Here is a 17976-nt window from a genome sequence, read left to right as displayed (position 1 = left end):
GAGAGTTTGTATGTGTGTGTGTGTGTGAGTGAGAGAGAGAGAGTGTGTGTGTGTGTGTGTGTGTGAGAGAGAGAGAGTGTGTGTGAGTGAGAAACAGAGGGAGAGAGTTTGTGTGTGTGTGTGTGAGTGAGAGAGAGAGAGAGTGTGTGTGTGTGTGTGTGAGAGAGAGAGAGAGAGAGTGTGTGTGTGTGTGAGAGAGAGAGAGAGAGAGCGAGAGAGTGTGTGTGTGTGAGACAGAGAGAGAGAGAGAGAGTGTGTGTGTGAATGAAGGAGTGAGACAGGCCTGATACGGCCAGCCTCACCTGGGCTCTGGTGCGGAAGTTCTCCAGGTGTGCGAGGCGTGACGCCTGCAGGGCCTTCCTGACGCGGCCCAGCTGAGCGTGCATCAGCCAGGAGATGGCGATGGTCCCCGCCGCCCACCTGCGCCGGCGCCGGCGCAGGTAGGCGGCCCGGGCAGCGTGGCGCCTCCAGCACGTCTGGATGCGGACGGCCGCCGCCTCCACGCCGCCCTCCCCCTTGTAGCGCTGACCTGGGCGGGACACCAGCTCCCACGCCTCCTCACGGTTCTCCAGGACGGAGAGCAGGCGGTCCACCGAATCGCCTCCCCCGCCCAGGGCCAGCTCCGCCAGCCGCTCCCCACTCGCCCGTGCCACGGGCACGGCGAACTCCCGGAGCAGCTTCACCAGGCTCCACAGGGCCTCCGCCACGGCGTTCCAGCACAGGCAGTAGTGCTGCTTGAAGCGGCAGAAGTCGGCGGCGCTGGGGTGGATCCGCCCCTCCGTTATGGTGAAGGAGAACTTGCTGGCGGCCGGGGAAGCCAGCGCCGGGAGACACCGCAGGGGTACAGGGGTCTGGAATTGAACTCAACGTGATTGAAAATGGCAATTTAAGTCAAACATACTAATCTGAGGTAAAACTCTGCTCACTAGACTCTCCTAGCTGTTGAACTGGGACTGGGTGAAGAGCGGTACCTGAGGGTTGAGAGGGGTGAGTCGGGCGACGCCCTGCGACGTGACTCGATGGTCGGAGCTCTTGGAGGCGGCGGAGGGAGGGGGCGTGTGTGTGGTCCGGGTGGGCGGGCGCTGCCTGGCAGACCTGGCGGGCTCTTTGCCCCAGGTTACATCCTTCAGACACCTGGACATCCTCTCTGTCATGGACGCAGACACAGCAGAACAAGCGTCTCAGCTCCATCGGCTGACAAGGCATAGCCATCCGTCACTGCCAAATCTGACTGGCAGCTGTCCCTACAGGCAATCGCTTCCTTAAATACAGATGAATTGCAGTGAGGGATTTACACTGACCCCCCCCCCCCCCACACACACACACACACACACAGACACACACAAATTGGGCTCATGCACATTTTCATATTGGCTTGACTTCCAAGATTAGGAGCGGGAGAGGGAGGTATAATAGCGTGTATAGTAGCAATCAGCTCTGCTTGATTACTACAGAGGCCAAGTCGCCCTTGACTCTTTTGTAAAAACATTCAATCACTTTGTAGATAAACACGCCCCTTATAAACAGACTAGGATTAAAGATAGAATTGCACCATGGTTTTCTAGTGGTCTGTCTACCTTGTTTAATGATAGGAATTGTGCCTGGTCCCATGGCAGACGCACAAGGGATACCCAAGACTGGCTTTCTTTTAGACAACTCAAATAAATGTACAACAGCTGTAAGGAAAGCTAAATCTGATTACTCATCTAACTCCTATTCAAACCCTGCAAAGTTCTGGGGTGCTGTGAATTTAACTAAAAACAAACCCTCTAATTCATTGCCCTTGTCTATTAATGTAGATGATCGTGTAATCTCTGATCCAAATTATATTTGTTTTGCTTTTAATAAGCACTTCACTGAGGCTGGGCACTTATTTGATAGGCTGTATACTGGGCTGGCTCCCTTGGATACTGATTCTGGTTGCATTCCCCTTTGGACCGTGTCTCTCATTTCTCCTTTCAGCCTTTTACACCTAGTGAAACGTTAGGAATCTTGCAATCCATAGACCCTAAGTGTTCTACTGGTGAGGACAATCTAGATTCGTTTTTTATAAAACTGGCAGCCACAGTCATTAGTGAAAAGTGATTAAAGTGATTAACATGCATTTTTAATCTCTCCATTGTGTCAGATATAATTCTTCAGGTTTGGAAACCTGCCCAGGTGGTCCCGTTGCACGAAGGGGGTGATAGGGATAAACTGGATAACTATCCTATCTCCAGATTACCATGCTTAGCCAAAGTTCTGGAGACCTTGGTAAATAACCAATTGAAATATTTTCTTTCAAGTCACTCAGTTTTAAGTACTAACCAATCTGGATTCAGAGCTAATCACAGCACCATTTCTGCTGTGACTCTAACTAATGACATAATTTCATTAGACAACAGGAAACATTGTGCTGCCCTCTTTGTAGATCTTTCATCTATCATCTATCATCTTTCACTATCTAGTATTGGTTTGGATAGAGGTGCTTGTGATTGGTTTCAGGACTATCTGTCATCAAGGTGTCAGTTTGTGAAATTGGGTAACATTCGATCTGATTTCTTATCTCTAGCTAAAGGTGTGCCCCAAGGCTCAGTGTTGGGTCCTGTCCTGTTCATCATCTATATTAATGTAAATTTATGTATTTGTGTGAACATTCGTCAACACTGTAAATGAGGGAAACCTCAGTGCTTTATGAGTATAAATTAAGGTTTGAAATGAAAATTTTATTGTCGCTGGACTCCCATGCCAAGCTTCCTTGAGGTCTTTAATCCTGCCTATCCAAGCTTTTACAGTAGACTGATCATAATGATTCAGTGACTGAGAATCATCCATGTGAGGCCGTTGATCCCAACTGGAAATAGTCTCTGTATGAGTCTGTCAACTTATCAGAAAGGGTGGACATTAATGACAGTATAGAACAGAACTGACCTGTCTTTGAGGAGCAGAACTCCTCTCTGTTGTGCAGAGGAGCTGCCTTCGGCTGGACAGGGGTCCGAAACAAACAGAGGTCAGCAGCTGACAGCGGCAAACCCTTCTGCTGAAGACATGCAAGGCCTAGAATGAAAAATACTCTGAGTCAGTATCACATCATTCACCATGCATAGAAGTAAAAAATACTCTGAGTCAGTATCACATCATTCACCATGCATAGAATAAAAAAATACTCTGAGTCAGTATCACATCATTCACCATGCATAGAAGTAAAAAATACTCTGAGTCAGTATCACATCATTCACCATGCATAGAATTAAAAATACTCTTAGTCTGTATCCCATCGTTCACCATGCCTAGAATTGAAAATACTCTTGAATCAGTATCACACCATTCACCGTGTCGCTGAGTGGGTGGGAGTGTTCTCACCGGCTCTCAGGTCCTCCTCTGAGAGTGGGGGCGCCAGGTAGAGGTTGTTGCGTCCGCCCCCTGGCACAATGGCCTGGCTGCCCACGGTGGGCCCAGTGACTACTCTCTGACATGGAACCTAATGAGACAAAAACAAAGGAAAAGCCACAGTATTATTGCCTGGTATGAAACCTGGAATCAAGCTGCCACCCTCCCTGACTGAAGTGAGACCAGCCTCCAGGCTCATCAGAAACAACACCAAACCACAAGTTTGATAGCTTGTTCAACTCGAGGGCTATTAGCTTCGGATCACTGACTAGATTTTCTTCAAAACAAAACTTTGTGAAAGGCTAGGAGGCGACCATCCATTAATCAGACCACTGGCAGCTTGTTGATGTCAGGAAATATGACTTCTTGGCAGCGGGCGCGTGAGAAGGAAGGGAGGGGATGGTGTGTGATTACAACCAACAGATTTTCTGCATTCATTAAGGAAAACGGGAGCTAAAAACACTGCAGTTAATAACATTGTAAAGTGGCCAATAAGCTACTTCCCTGCAGCAATCAATCACAAGTTGGCAAATAGTCTCACAGGCGATAAACATTCATTTCTCTGCTCTACTAAAATTAGAAAGGTGCTCTATTGCTTTAGGATAACGAAGCAGATACTGTAACGTCAGCTAATATTCCCTTCCCGACATTAATGGATTGTTTATTGAAGCTGTTGTGATAAACAACATCAAGACAACCATATAGAGCTACAAGCTGTACGACGGATTCTCATATTGATTTAACCTCTATACAAAGCAGTGCTTGTGGAGAACGTGGGTTTAAACACACATTAAGTCCGGGCAGTCAGTCAGTGCTGTCTCTGCCTGGCCGTTCCTTCAGACACCTTCACCTGATGTCAGCCTGCCTGTCTCTCCTCAGACCACTGAGCTCTCTGACAGACCTCAGGCAGTCGCCAGGTGCTCGGGAAGAGGCTCCTGAAAGGCGCGCATCTGTTTCCCACGTGTCAGGGACGGTGGAGGGGTGGGGGGGCACCTTTGTGAAATCTGCAACAACGCAAAAGCTGCTCCTCCCCGGCAGGATGAGAGCAGAGGAGAGTTGGCCGAGCCAGCGAGAGGAGGCGGCGGGCAGGGCGCCAGCGGTTACCAGTTGGGTAGGCTGCGGCTGTCTTATTGGCATGCTGGAGCAGGTACCGCTCCTGTCCGGGGACAGCTGTAAACCAGCAGCCCATGGCGCGGCAATCAGGCGCAGGTTTCCTTAATAGAATGCTGATGTACTGCAATCTGCCGCTCTCCGCGGCCAGCTCTTACGCCCTCCTCTGATTCGCAGTCACAGGCACAGGCCCGCTTCCCTGGCGACAAGCGCCGGACGCGGGAACGGAGATGGAGATCGGAGGGGGAAAGCCGAGCGTGGAGACTGTCTGAAACTAATGCCGACCTTTGCAAAGGTGAATTTGTTTACCAAGACATGTGCTGGCTGTCATTTCTAGGCCGAGTGACCTTCACGCCGCTGTCGGTCTCTGGGCTCGGTGACTTGAGTCATCTGTTAAACATGCCGTCTCATCGCTCTCTACTAGCAGTGTTTGCGGCATCTGCCTCGCTGTTTCGGGAGATGAAACAGAACAGAAAGCCTCGTCCATCATCCAACACAAATTTCTAATTCATCTCAATTAGCTGTAATAACCCCTGTAATAATTCCTAATCAAGTCCTCCCAAAGGGCTATGCTGTATGGTATTGATGTGCCATATCAATAGAAGCTGAGGGCAGAGTGGATCAATATCCCACAATACAGAAAACCATAGAGGCAGTAAGTAAATAAATGAAATCATAACATGGTCAAAAGCGGCCAGATGTACCATCTCAAGTGCAGCATAGAGACCACAGTCTTAATAGAACCGAGGGAGGAGGTCACTTCAGATGACTGACTGCGTACTTGAATTTCTGATTGAAAAAGGTAAGGCAGAAATATCGCCCATTTCACACTATTGTCATGATTTTGTGACGTAGTGCAGAAACCACAGTAGTTAAACAATAGTCTATATTCACACAAAGACGACTCACTGAGGTTCCTGATCTCTTGCGCACATCAGGGAGCTGAATTCCATAGTTTTGGTGCATGAGCGCTCTATGCTTTGGATGTACAGGATTATACAGCAAACGCATCGTCAGTGCTGTCTTGTGCTGTGTGAGAGAAAGAGAGACAAAACACTAAGTTCTGGGTAGAGGGTTTGGTGCTCAACAGCAGAGGACATGTATCAAAAACTGTTTCCCTTGGCATTTCCAATGGACTAACCAAAATAAAGAAAGATGGAGCAGTCATTCATGTTTATTCCAGGAGTGGTGACTGATGTTTCGACAATGTGAGTCAACTCTGAGGAAGACACGTTTGTCAAAACATCATTCACCACCCCTGGAATAAAAATGTACAGACTATATAAATGAGTGCTCTAGCTTTCTTTATTTTTGTAGTCCAGTGGAAATTCCCAGGTAAACAGTTTTAAAGACAAAGCAGTATTAGTATGAGGAACCCATTTTAAATTCCAAAGTGTGTTTTGTAAATCATAGTGTAGACCTAACGTAGGCTAATAGGTGAAAGCAGTAAGATGATGTACCTTCTCTCCAGGTGAATCTGCCGTACTCTGGAGCCTTTGCGGGCGCATGTCCGGGATGCTCTTTAGAGGCGGCTTCCTGAGTTAAGGACCACATGTCAAACCTCTTCCCAAAGACCAATGCAGTCCAGACAATATTCATAGTGAAATTAATAGCCTGAGTGATGGTTTGGCAGTGCTCATGGGCTATAACTTACCATTTGGAAATATGTAAAGTCTTCTTTTCCAAGTCTTCAATGCTGGGAAGTGTCAGTACCTGTTTATTCACTGTCTTCAAATACTCCTCTGCTCGCCTCTGTTGAAAGATATGCAAATATGCTGTTGTATTACACTACTATGGTTACTAAAGATAATATGAAAACTTGGACAAGGCCTAAAAACTTGGACAAGGCCAAAATTCAGTGGAAAAACAGGCAGATCCATCAAACTCTCACCCTGATCCCACTTTCTGTCCTACGGATGGCAGTGTCCAAGGACTGGATGTCAAATGTCTCTCCCTTCTCATGGACAGTGATCCTGCCAAGACTGCGCTTCAGCTGTCTCAAGTCATCTTGCACCTGGACTCCCATGTAAGATACAAAACATGTTAGATCACCTCTGAAAGCCATCCATGACAGGACCTCTAGACAAACGCATTTTGTCTTAAACGTTTCTAAATAATTAATGGATGTATGTAGCGAGAGCTAACAGATGTAGCATACTTTGTATCTAGGTAACATTAGCGAACATTGAACCTAACGTTACCTTGACTAAAACGCTTCCCAGCTCATCTGAGCTTTTAAGGATGTCAGCCATTTATTTTGAAGGCTTTGTAAAACCTTCAAAAGTTTCAGAGTCTCATTATAAAGTGTTATCGGATGTACTTGATTGCTTGCTGGCTGTCTACATCCATGCGATTGCTTTACAAGTACCAAGTGAAAGCTAAAGCGTGGCACTTAACGCACTAGCGACAACACAGTTGGCAACAATGTAACCATGACAACGGGACGCTAGATCCGGAAATGGAAAAGTGTGCAACATCCATGGTTCAACCCTACATCCATGGTGCAACGAAACCAAACAGGAAATATCTAGGCTAGTTGTTCAGTGCTTGTCATATAGATTACTATACATGTAAAAAAAAAAATAATAAAAAAAAAAAAATATTATTTATTATATTATAATATAATAATAAAAATAGAAGCAAGTGAATGTACATAACTACTACACATAAAAAAGCATGCCAATAAACTGATTCTGAAACATTTGGCTGGAAATACTACGTAGGCGTCTGTGGGTTCAGAGTTCACAGGTCGCGACCCCGAAGGTTTGTTTTGCTGATTCGTAGCGGTCTGCTGAGGCTTCAACATGTCAGCGTCTGAGGAAGACACACCGACTGTTCCCTCTGTCCTCATCACAAGCTGCGACATTGGGTTTAAAGAGGAAGAGTTAATAAAACGTAAGTTGGCTTGCAAATCAAGACTGATATGGTTGTTTGGCTTGAAGCCAGTAGCTTCGCTAGCTACCTAGCTTTCTGTCGGCTAACTAACGTAGCTAGCCAGTGTGCTTATCTAACTGGTTTTCGAAGCAAACGTGGTTTGAGTGACATCATTGTTTTTGTGTACAAAGATATAATCCATTTGTCGAACGCTAATGAAGGGCAGTCAGACAGCGTCAGCCAGATAAGGTCGCTGAACCACAGCTAGCTATCGTTAGCTAGGCTGACCATGATCAACCAGTCTCGATATGGCATGTCATGACTCATGATCCGGCTTGTCACACTAGCTGTTAGCTATTGATTCTATGAGATAGTAGCTATTATCAGCTGTATGTAATATCAAAAGTGAAGTCATACACCCGTGTTCCTTGTGTTAGTGACACTAACACATACAAACACATTACCTTTCATTACAGCATATATGAGTTGATAACCTACCTGACTTGTGACCTGTTTATTCCTAATCTAGAAATCCTTGGTACAACATCTTTGCCAGAGCCATCCAAGCAGCAAGAGACAGTTATTTGGTACCCATGGACCATCAACAACAAGTACTACACAGCAGATGTCAGTCTATGCGTGGTGCCCAGCACATTCCAGATGACATCAGAGATAGCCCAGTCAATGCAGGCTTTTATCGTTTACTTCAACAGTACAGTGGTAAGTGATGATCAGTTTCATATCCCAAAGACACAACATGTGTATTTTTCTGGATTACAGCAGCCTTATAACTGGATTATAACTGCCTTATAAGTATAACCTTATTTATTTCCTCTCACAGAACGATGGTTTAGAAAGGCTCTCTCCGTGGGTGTCTGTGGTAGAGGATCTTGCTCCAGAGGTGCTCATCCTGGTGTGTGACCATGTTCGTGAAAATGGTGAGTTACACATCACTTCAGTTTGTTACGATTTAGAGATATTTCCAAAACAGTAGTTACCACTCACAGGTGCATTTTGAATAATGTTTTGTAGCGATACGTCTGTTCTAAGTGTGTGAATGTGAATGTCCCCAGGGGTCAGTAGACATGAAGCACAGCAGTGGTGCTTGTCCCACGCCTTCGAGCTGGTGGAACTCAACCCTCAGGACCTGCCAGATGAGGAGGGTAAGAGTGCAAAACACAGCTTCAAATGACATGTAGCCTGCCTGGAGACAGCTCTCATTCAGTGTCTTCAAATTGTTTGCCAGATGACTTCCCAGACTCAACAGGAGTGAAGAGGATCGTCCAGGCCCTCAACGCTAATGTGTGGTCCAGTGTAGAAATGAAGGATGGTGAGATTACCATCAGTATTCAATAGTGTCACCTCAAAGATATGTGTCAGCTGGTTATACTACTATCGGCCATACTATTATCTGATCATTCTCTCTGCCTTTTAGAGCACAATCAGGGCTTTGGCCTGATGAGTAGCCTAGTGGCTTCCAGACATAACCACCCACGGCCCAGCCAAGATTCACCGGTAGGCGCTATCATCAGACATCTTTTCTAGTGTGTGTTTGTGTTACAGCTGATGGATTTGGTATAGCAATAGGCACCACTGATTTTGGTTTTGGCCGACAGTCCTCCAGTTTGCCAGTAGAGGGGGTAAATGGCAGTGAAGAGGCCACAAGGACAGAAACCAGTGAGAACTCAGACACACAGGTTGACACAATAGTTGGTGAGAGAGCTACTGTGTTTCTGACCTTTTCATATTATCTTAGTCCCCTTAAAATGTGATTTTTGTCTTTCTTTCTACATTTTGAATTATGACATTTTGATTTCCATTTCTAGATCCGATGCTAGATATGGACATCCAGGAGCTGGCCAGTCTCACGGCTGGAGATGCAGATGTGGAGAACTTTGAGCGTCTCTTTTCCAAATTGAAGGAGATGAAAGGTGCTGTACCAAAAAGAAGGAGAATCTCACACAAATCATGCTGCTCAGTCAAGACCTGACTGGTTTCTGATTTCCATTTCTCATTTACATTGCCTTTTCTGTCTGTTTCATCCCAGATAAGGCCTCGTCATTACCCCATGAGCAGAGGAAAGTGCATGCAGAAAAGGTGAGTAACGTTCTCCTCTATCTTACACACAAGAGAGAGAAAACCGTTTGAGATGTCAAATGTGAATCGGTTCCATTCCATAGTTCTTAGCGAGGCGGAGCTAAATAATGATACACCGGGGACCAACGGGTCAGCACTCCTAACCTGAAAGGCTTGAAAAATACGGTGTCTGACTCCAAGCTGCCTTCGTCTCTCAGGTTGCCAAAGCTTTTTGGATGGCGATCGGAGGGGACCAGGATGAGATCGAGGGCCTGTCGTCAGGAGAGGAAAGTTAAGCCGTGACCGAGTCTTCCTGTCCTGTGGTCCCTCCTTGACTGTACCTTGAGGCTACCACCGACCCCCCCCGCCCTTCGCCATGCTCCTACCAAGGAGAGACTGGGGTGGGCACAAGCCGCAGACCTGGGGGCTCACCATGACATTCATTTACTTCTTTCAGCCTGTGCGTGTGAAATAATGGTTATGCAATGTCATTAAAAGCTGTTGGATTTTCTCATGAACGAACCCGCTTGGAAGAGGGTGAAGGAAGAAGGTGTGGCTGGTTACTGAACATCCTGTCCTCCTCCCGATGTTCATTGGCTACTTTTTTCAGCCATGAGTGAATCTGAACACTTAATGGTGGTAGATGATGATCAGTATAATTTTGTCAGATTATGTGTGGTTTGTTTTCAAGCCTCTGTAATTGCTCATCTATCTTTGTTCATGGCACAAATGTCACACATACATGCAAGTGACATCATGCCTTTTCATAACATTTGTAAAATATTAGTCTACATTCTATCATTACAAGTTGACTTGTTAATGCTCCTGAATAAAGTTACTCTACAATCATTAACTGTCTATTGCATTTCCACAGCTGTACATGTATAAATAATCTTCAAGAAGAATGGTTTGAACTTGACATCAGTCGGGAAGTGAGAGGACAGGACATTACACTTTATTCACTTAAATTTTATTAAATGGTAACGGATAACAAAACAAGGATTCATTCAAAACAACAGTTTACAGATACAGTAAATAACATTTATATGACTTTGAACACAGAACAAAACTAAGCATTGATTTCAGAGTACAAAGGAAAATAAGTACTGAGAGTGAAATGCATCATCTCTCACTGATACATTTTCTTTATAAAAAAAACTACTTTGATGTAGTTTCACATAAGCGCCACAACTTCTGAAATTACTTGACTCAGTCTCCTGTTACTGAGTGCTGTAATAATATGTATATAATGCAGTAATATGGGGATTTGGCAGGCACCTTTATCCATAACCTACTGTACTGTACATACCCATATCTGATGTCACTACAGGTGGTCATGCTAAGGCATCATGTTCCGATGATCAGTGCAGATGGAATCTGACACACAAAAAAACATCTCTACAGCTGCCAACAGTGGCACGCTTAAATGAAAACTGTTCTTGTGTTTAGTACACTGAAACGTCCCCTTCTAGAGTTGGGTCTCAGTCTGGCAGGTGCGCCGTGCTGCTGTACATTTCTGTAGGGGGGGGGGGGCTTGAAACAGAAAGAGTTTCTATAGCAAGACATATTTTCATTACTCTAACTACGGTATACGTTTGACTTTTTCTTTATACTGAACCCCTTGGTAAATGGTAAAAATATATTTGGTAGCAAAATAATTTGTCTCTTTTCTCTGAGCAAAATATGTTTCCCATAAGGGTTCAGGGTTCTTTCTATAGAAACATTATGGCACCAATGTCTGTTTCCTTAAAAATAGTTCATATTCAGTGACTGCCAAGACAATTCACTAATATGGTTACTGACAAATGAGGGCAAAGTACTTGATACTTTTAAAGAAAAGATAACATTAATTCTAAATGAGTCTCTCCATATAAATATATCCTGGTAGCCTTCCACTTCTCTGCTCTGATGCTCAACAATTTATAAGAATAATTACAGACAGTGGTGAGTGACAGGTTGATGGCTCCAAAACTGAAAATTCTAAAAGAGAAGATTCAGTTGAAAATTGTACAATTAACCTTTATGAAAAAAAAAGATATCCTCACATTCAAAAAAGTAATCAAATACACATTAACACTACATGCAAATCTAGAAACACCCATCATATGGACACGCTAAATGCTACCTTTGTGAAGAAAGTGCTTTCACAGTGTATGTGAGGTGAAACGTTGGGGCCTACTGACACATGGGAGTGATCCTCTGATGCACCAAGTCGTGCCCTGTTCAGGGACCAGCAGCCTCCCTCTCTAGTTCCTTATTCTTATTTTCCTTTGCATGTTGTGAGTGTGTTGTGTGTGTGTGTGTGTGTGTCGTGGTACGTGTTTTCCTAGGACACGCTAGAACAGCGGATGCTTGGGGAGCCCATCTGCGTGAGCACCTTGTCCAGCCACTGCAGGGGCCCGTTGAGGTGCAGCTCTATCCAGCAGGGGGTGCTGGTCACCGTCTGACGCCTGGAGGCAGGGAGAGACCAAAAGCCATGTTACTATTAAGCAAAAGTTTGCTAAGGAAACTGACAAGACACACAGAAATGAAAGACTGACCTGTACTACTGAGTAAGGGCGCTTTCACACCTAAAGGTCTAGACCAAGGTCCGAACCAGAATCCCGTTTGGCGCATTCACATTTGTTATTTTTTATTGATTAGTTCCATAAACTTTGCTTTCACACCAGCGGACCAAAGGATTTTTAGTGGCAGACCTACATTATGTCGTCATCGCTTGCATGGGGGTGCGTCTCCCTATACTTGACACTGATTGGTTTGAGGATGCACTTGATCCGAAAGTGCGAACCTTTGATTTCACATTAGGCAGCAGCGAACCTTGGTTCGAGCCGAGACCACCTCTTGAGGTCGGACCAAAGACCGAGTCTTTGATCCGCGCACCGTGGCCAGGAGGTTTCACACCTGTCAATTTGGTTCGGATCAAACTGGAAAGTCTGAAAGTCCGGACTAAACAACGTAGGTGAGAAAGGGTCCTAAGACTACTAAATAAATTCCATTTCACTGTTCCAACTGTCGCCTCTATCAAGGAAAACAGTAGAAGACATTGAACAAGTGTTTCAACAGCAGCAGTAGAGGTCCGGTCCTACTCTCAGATCCTGGCAGGGCTCTGCTCTAGCAGATATGTTTTCCTTCTAGGGGAGTTTTGTGTGTGAAAGGTGACACGGTCACCGCTCAGACTCCAGGGGGAACCCCCTTTGTGCTCCGCGGGTCTGAACGTGTCCACCTCCCACTCTGCCTCCCCCGCAGACCCTGCACACCCTCCCGCATTCCTCCCCCGTTACCCAACCCCCCCCTCCCCACCCCCCACCACTCAATCACCTCTCTCTCTCTCTCTCTCCAAATCTGCTGCCAGGACACCGCGGCCTCTCGCCGTTCTCCCTCTCGCCGTTCTCCCTCTCCTGCTCCTCCCTAACTTGGGCTCCCTCGCCCTTCCAGGGCTCACGGCCGTGTCTCGACCGCCGCTAATGGCGTGGAACGGACTCCACAAACACGGGAGCGAGTGAGCGGCCGGGCCAAACACAGCGGCGGCGGTGGCCAGGTTCTCCTTGGCCTCGACGGAGGCTCGCCATGACCACCAGAAACAACAGCATCAGAAGGAGGCTCGCCATGAATCACAAGCAGAAACGACAGCGTCAGCCATGTTTAACGTCTATGTGTGTCATCCACAGGCTGACAGAGAGATACACACACCCTTAGCTTCCACAAGGCTGGGTCTCTATAGAAGACCGGGGTCATCCCAGACTAACAGGCCTCCCTAACCCTAACCCTAACAAGGCTGGGTCACTATAGAGGACAGGGATCATCCCAGACTAACAGGCCTCTGGGAGGGATAAGCATTTTTCACTTGTTATCAGATGAAAGAGGGAGAGGTGGGTGGGTCCTTTACTTTGGGAAGTCATGGCAGTTTCACTCATCCAGAACAGCAACAGAAAGTAGTGAAATGTCTCACATAGTCGAAGTATACAGATGTCGTCCTGTGCTTAGAAGTGCCTAGAAGCATATTCCAAATCCCATCTTTGAAACATAGAATATCTGGGGAATCATAATGCAGAAGTGAGTGTGGACAGGATTTGTGTGTTTTGGAGAGAGAGAGAGAGAAAGAGAGGGGAGGAGGGGTGGGAGAGAGAAAGTGAGAGGAGATGGTGGAGTGAAGTGTGTGTGTGTGTCTGCGTGTGTGTGTGTGTTTTGGAGAGAGAGAGAGAGAGAGAGAGGGAGAAAGTTAGAGGAGTTGGAGTAGTGTGTGTGTGTGTTTTGGAGAGAGCGAGAGAGGGAGGGAGAGGGAGGGAGGAGGAGTAGGAGATGGAGTAGGCGTGAGAAAGGTTGAGTGGGTGTCTGCTGTAATCAGAGCCAGGCAGTAAGTGGCTCCACATGCAGACGGCCGCTCTCCAGGCCAGGGCAGACTCCCCCCCCACCATCCTCCCCCTCACCCAGAGGACCGTCCAGACTCACAACCCCCCCCCTCCCCCCCCTACCCACCATCCTCCCCCTCACCCAGAGGACCGTCCAGGCTCACCATCCTCCCCCCCCACCATCCTCCCCCTCACCCAGAGGACCGTCCAGGCTCACAACCCCCCCCCTCCCCCTCACCCAGAGGACCGTCCCGGCTCACACCCCCCCCCCCCCATCCTCCCCCTCACCCAGAGGACCGTCCAGGCTCACCCCCCCACCATCCTCCCCCTCACCCAGAGGACCGTCCAGGGTCACAACCCCCCCCCTCCCCCCTCCCCACCATCCTCCCCCTCACCCAGAGGACCGTCCAGGCTCCCCCCCCCCCCCCACCATCCTCCCCCTCACCCAGAGGACCGTCCAGGCTCACCACCACCACCCCCCCCCCCCCCCCACCATCCTCCCCCTCACCCAGAGGACCGTCCAGGCTCACCACCACCACCCCCCCCCCCCCCCCACCATCCTCCCCCTCACCCAGAGGACCGTCCAGGCTCACCACCACCACCCCCCCCCCCCCCCCCACCATCCTCCCCCTCACCCAGAGGACCGTCCAGGCTCACCACCACCCCCCCCCTACCCACCATCCTCCCCCTCACCCAGAGGACCGTCCAGGCTCACCACCACCCCCCCCTACCCACCATCCTCCCCCTCACCCAGAGGACCGTCCAGGCTCACCACCACCCCCCCCTACCCACCATCCTCCCCCTCACCCAGAGGACCGTCCCGGCTCACACACCCCCCCCCCCCCATCCTCCCCCTCACCCAGAGGACCGTCCAGGCTCCCCCCCCCCCCCCCCATCCTCCCCCTCACCCAGAGGACCGTCCAGGCTCCCCCCCCCCCCCCACCATCCTCCCCCTCACCCAGAGGACCCTCCAGACCGCAGGCCGGGGACAGAGTGGCTGACAGTTCCCCTCCACATTCACTTGTGTTTGTCTGCTGGGGAGCGCGGTGGGCGGCTGAGTCACCGTCGTTAGCAGCTCTGAGTCAGGGACAGGGCTGTGTGTGTGTGTGTGTGTGTGTGATACACGCTGGGGTCTGACTCAACACCATCAACAGCCACATGGTGTAAAGAAGTCATTTCAACTGCATTTTTGTAGATTCGCAGAAGGTGACTCATACTGTCTGTAATGCACTCCGTGTGTGTATGTGTGTGTGTGTGGTGAGTGTGGTGTGTGTGCATGTGTGTGCATGAGTGTGGTGTGTGCGCGTGTGTGTGTGTAAGCATGGTGTGTGGTCTATGCATATATGTGTGTGTACGGTACATGTACCGTGAGAGAGAGAGAGAGAGAGAGAGAGTGCGTGTGTGTGTGTGTATGTATATGCGTGTGTACTGTAAGTGTGTGTATACCGTATGTGTGTGCATGCGCATACAAAAATCACACATGTACTACATACAGTACATATAGATTGGTCGTAAGAGGGCTCCAACAACTGAGAATGCCCAAAAAGGAGGCTAAACGCCTTGTTCAGTACTGCTCTGTCTCTGCTGTCATCGGCAGTCACCATATATGGAGGAGACGCTGCTACTTGAAAGATGTGTGAAAAAGAAAGTAATTTTCTCTATGGACATAAATAAATTGTGTGTTTGTGTGTGCGTGCGTGTGTGTACGTGCTACATTTACTTGTATGAACAGTGCTATATAAATAAAGTTGACTTTACGTGTGTGTGTGCGTGGTGTACCTGTACTCGGCCCCCCAGCCCTTGACGAAGCTCATGCGGATGGTGCACATGCGGGTCAGCTGATAGACGGCCTCGAAGCCCTGGTTGACTGACTGGGCCAGCAGGGCGGCAAACTCCTGGTTGTTGAAGATCTTCAGATTGCAGCCTGAGGAACACAAACACATGGTCACACCTAGGCTCAGAGAGAGAGAGAGAGAGAGAGAGAGAGAACGAGAGAGAGAGAGAACGAGAGAGAGAGAGAGAGAGAGAGTGTGTGTGTGTGTGTGTGTGTGTGTGTCAACAAGTGTTGCAGTGGAGTCAATAAATCCTGAGTCCCGAGTCAAATCTTGAGTCCCCAGGGTTTGAGTCAGAGTCCAAGTCATGGACGACTGAGTCGAGTCCTCATGATCCTAGTCTGGAGTCAGCAAGGTTGAGTCTGGGTCCAGTTCCAAGACGGTCTCCGGTGCTCCACTCTGGTCCAGTCAGAGTCTGCCAACCCTACCTGGAGGGATCTTGCACACGGTGGCGGGGTGCCAGCCGTAGCGCTGGTTGCAGTTGGGGCTCTGGACGAAGATGGCGCTGTCGCTGAGGCACTCGGCGAACACCTCCCCTCCGATGTAGTACAGCCTCACGCCTCGCCCTGGAGACAGCGGACAGGACGGGACGGGCTTGGGTCAGATGGCCACTCGCGCTTTCGCGACAACACAAAACGATCGGAGGCGGCCGCTCATCTCGAGAGTAGCGGAGTTTAATTTATCCCCGACTCACCCCTCCTGACAATCGGAGTCGAAATCTGGTCTGGAACGTTGGTCGGTACCGATGTTGGGCCCAGATGATGTTGTAATGTGAGGGGTTTACAGATCTAATTTTATCCCTCCCGATCGGCTCGCAGACCCATCGGGGCAGCCCAAATAATATCAAACATGTTTGATATTTAGATTATCACGTCAGTACTTTACAAGCCAGAGGCAATGGTTCACTCCCTTGGGAACAATAAGATTCTGTAGTGCAGCGGTCTCAAACTCCCGGCCCGGCCCACCCCTCCATCTGGCCCGGAACATGACGTCAGAAATATAATGTAATCCGGCCTGCAAAATAATTTCTTGTACACGGAACACCGGCAGGCAGGCCTAAGATGCAAAATTCAAGTCGCTCAAACGTGGGGTGAAATGCTGTTATTGTGCGCAGCGCGTGAGGTGAATGCTGCATAGTCACAGGTGCAATCAATCCGCACGCGATATGAACTATGAATGGAATGCAGCTAGCCACCGAGAGGCTGTTTTCATGGTTAACTGACGTTAGTTTCAACAGTTTCAAGAAAGATGGACATGGCAGTATTTTTTGTGGAGTTCAATGGAAATGCTATCTGCCTGATATGCAAGAAAAAAGTTGCCGTTCATAAAGGAATATAATGTCAAGAGCTATTCATTACTCAACATGGAGAACAGTGTGAGTCGTAAGGAGACGAGAGGAAAAAACGAGCCACACAGCTGAGAGGGCTAACGTCTCAGCAATCTTTCAAGATAAGTGTCTGGCAAGAAATAGAATAGTAGCCTACAAATGTATTTAAGTGTCTGGCTAGAAATGGAAACAAACTTGAACTTTAATAAATGCAAGTACAGGTCCAGGGCAGGCTTACAGTAGTGATGCATCTTGCGGCTAAATAGAATAACGTACAAATGTAGGCTATTCAAGATAAAATAAAAGTAAGGAAAAAAGATTTGCACTCACTGTTAAAATATATTAAAATATATAGAAACCGGTTTGAATTTGTATGATGAAAATGTTAGTTAAGGAATAGTCTCGCAACATTTAGAGACTGACTTGTGAGTCTAGTTATGAAAATGAAAAATGTCATTTTCAGAAATATTGCACTTTCTTATAAGGCATTTTTAGACAGAGCTTATGCAAATTTGCTGCAAATAGGTCCCGCAATGGACCCACAATATCTGCGCTCTGCCCATTTAGATAGAGGTGTAATATTTCTGTGGCAGCTCTTTGTTTAGATAGCATTCCGCGCCTCCGCATTTAAAGTCGCACTGAAACGGGCGTTTGAGATCATCTAACTTCCGTAGTTTAACGTATTTCCGACGCAAACAAGCTATGAGGGTGGGACATATGTTTAGAGGAATTTGATTGGAACATTGACAAGTGGACAGGTTTTAAGAACTTTAGACAGATTCGATAGAAGGATAACGTTGATTGACGGGTGGATGTCGTGAGATTATTGGCCAAAAATATAAGGTACCTGTAATTGCACGTGACCTACCGTTTTCTAGGAAGTAAGAAATTATATACTTTGATATAAGATTACAACAAAAGTAGAATTTTGGCATACATCGTTGAATAGGTGAACACTATGACCAATTATGTGAACCAAAATGGGACAGAATGCTTTTTTTTATTTCAGTGCGACTTTAAAAGAGGCGTGAACAATCAG

At 47.6% G+C, this 17976-nt stretch overlaps 3 protein-coding genes across 5 annotated transcripts in view; 1 reads left to right on the top strand and 2 right to left on the bottom strand.

Annotated features, from left to right (window-relative positions):
- iqch (IQ motif containing H) overlaps positions 1-6731 on the bottom strand; it is a gene marked incomplete at both ends in the record, with an annotated part of 29361 nt that extends 22630 nt beyond the window's left edge. Inside the window, 9 exons of the mRNA XM_084452556.1 lie at positions 303-833; positions 972-1147; positions 2911-3036; positions 3343-3460; positions 5389-5508; positions 5940-6015; positions 6134-6231; positions 6371-6493; positions 6681-6731. Coding sequence (XP_084308682.1) covers positions 303-833; positions 972-1147; positions 2911-3036; positions 3343-3460; positions 5389-5508; positions 5940-6015; positions 6134-6231; positions 6371-6493; positions 6681-6731 — 1419 coding nt within the window. The remainder of the gene's footprint in view (positions 1-302; positions 834-971; positions 1148-2910; positions 3037-3342; positions 3461-5388; positions 5509-5939; positions 6016-6133; positions 6232-6370; positions 6494-6680) is intronic.
- Positions 6732-7254: 523 nt separating this feature from the next.
- Positions 7255-10262, top strand: aagab (alpha and gamma adaptin binding protein). 2 transcript variants are annotated; one of them, XM_084452590.1, is made up of 10 exons: positions 7255-7374; positions 7883-8073; positions 8195-8291; positions 8427-8516; positions 8600-8683; positions 8789-8868; positions 8970-9066; positions 9180-9284; positions 9401-9450; positions 9648-10262. In XM_084452590.1, the coding sequence occupies exons 1-10, from the start codon at positions 7284-7286 to the stop codon at positions 9723-9725; spliced, it is 963 nt and encodes a 320-aa protein (XP_084308716.1). In that variant the 5' UTR covers positions 7255-7283; the 3' UTR covers positions 9726-10262. The 2 variants fall into 2 exon arrangements, with proteins under 2 accessions (XP_084308716.1, XP_084308717.1); XM_084452591.1 differs by lacking the exons at positions 8600-8683; positions 8789-8868; positions 8970-9066.
- Positions 10263-10435: 173 nt separating this feature from the next.
- smad3b (SMAD family member 3b) overlaps positions 10436-17976 on the bottom strand; it is a gene marked incomplete at its 5' end in the record, with an annotated part of 16411 nt that continues 8870 nt past the window's right edge. For both annotated transcript variants that reach the window (XM_084452501.1, XM_084452502.1), the window contains 3 exons: positions 10436-11879; positions 15558-15702; positions 16039-16176. In XM_084452501.1, the coding sequence (XP_084308627.1) occupies positions 11756-11879; positions 15558-15702; positions 16039-16176 (407 nt within the window). In that variant the 3' untranslated portion in view covers positions 10436-11755. The remainder of the gene's footprint in view (positions 11880-15557; positions 15703-16038; positions 16177-17976) is intronic.

This window comes from Borostomias antarcticus (assembly GCF_949987555.1).
Source record: "Borostomias antarcticus genome assembly, chromosome: 18".
Lineage (NCBI taxonomy): Eukaryota > Metazoa > Chordata > Actinopteri > Stomiiformes > Stomiidae > Borostomias > Borostomias antarcticus.
The sequence above is the reverse complement of the archived record's forward strand: the minus strand, read 5'-3'. Positions and strand labels throughout refer to the sequence as shown.

Coding starts and splice junctions, on each gene's coding strand:
- aagab (XM_084452590.1), top strand. CDS start 7,284: ATGTCAGCGTCTGAGGAAGACACACCGACTGTTCCCTCTGTCCTCATC. Junction 7,375..7,882: donor AGAGGAAGAGTTAATAAAAC/GTAAGTTGGCTT, acceptor TTCCTAATCTAG/AAATCCTTGGTACAACATCT. Junction 8,869..8,969: donor GGCCCAGCCAAGATTCACCG/GTAGGCGCTATC, acceptor TTTGGCCGACAG/TCCTCCAGTTTGCCAGTAGA.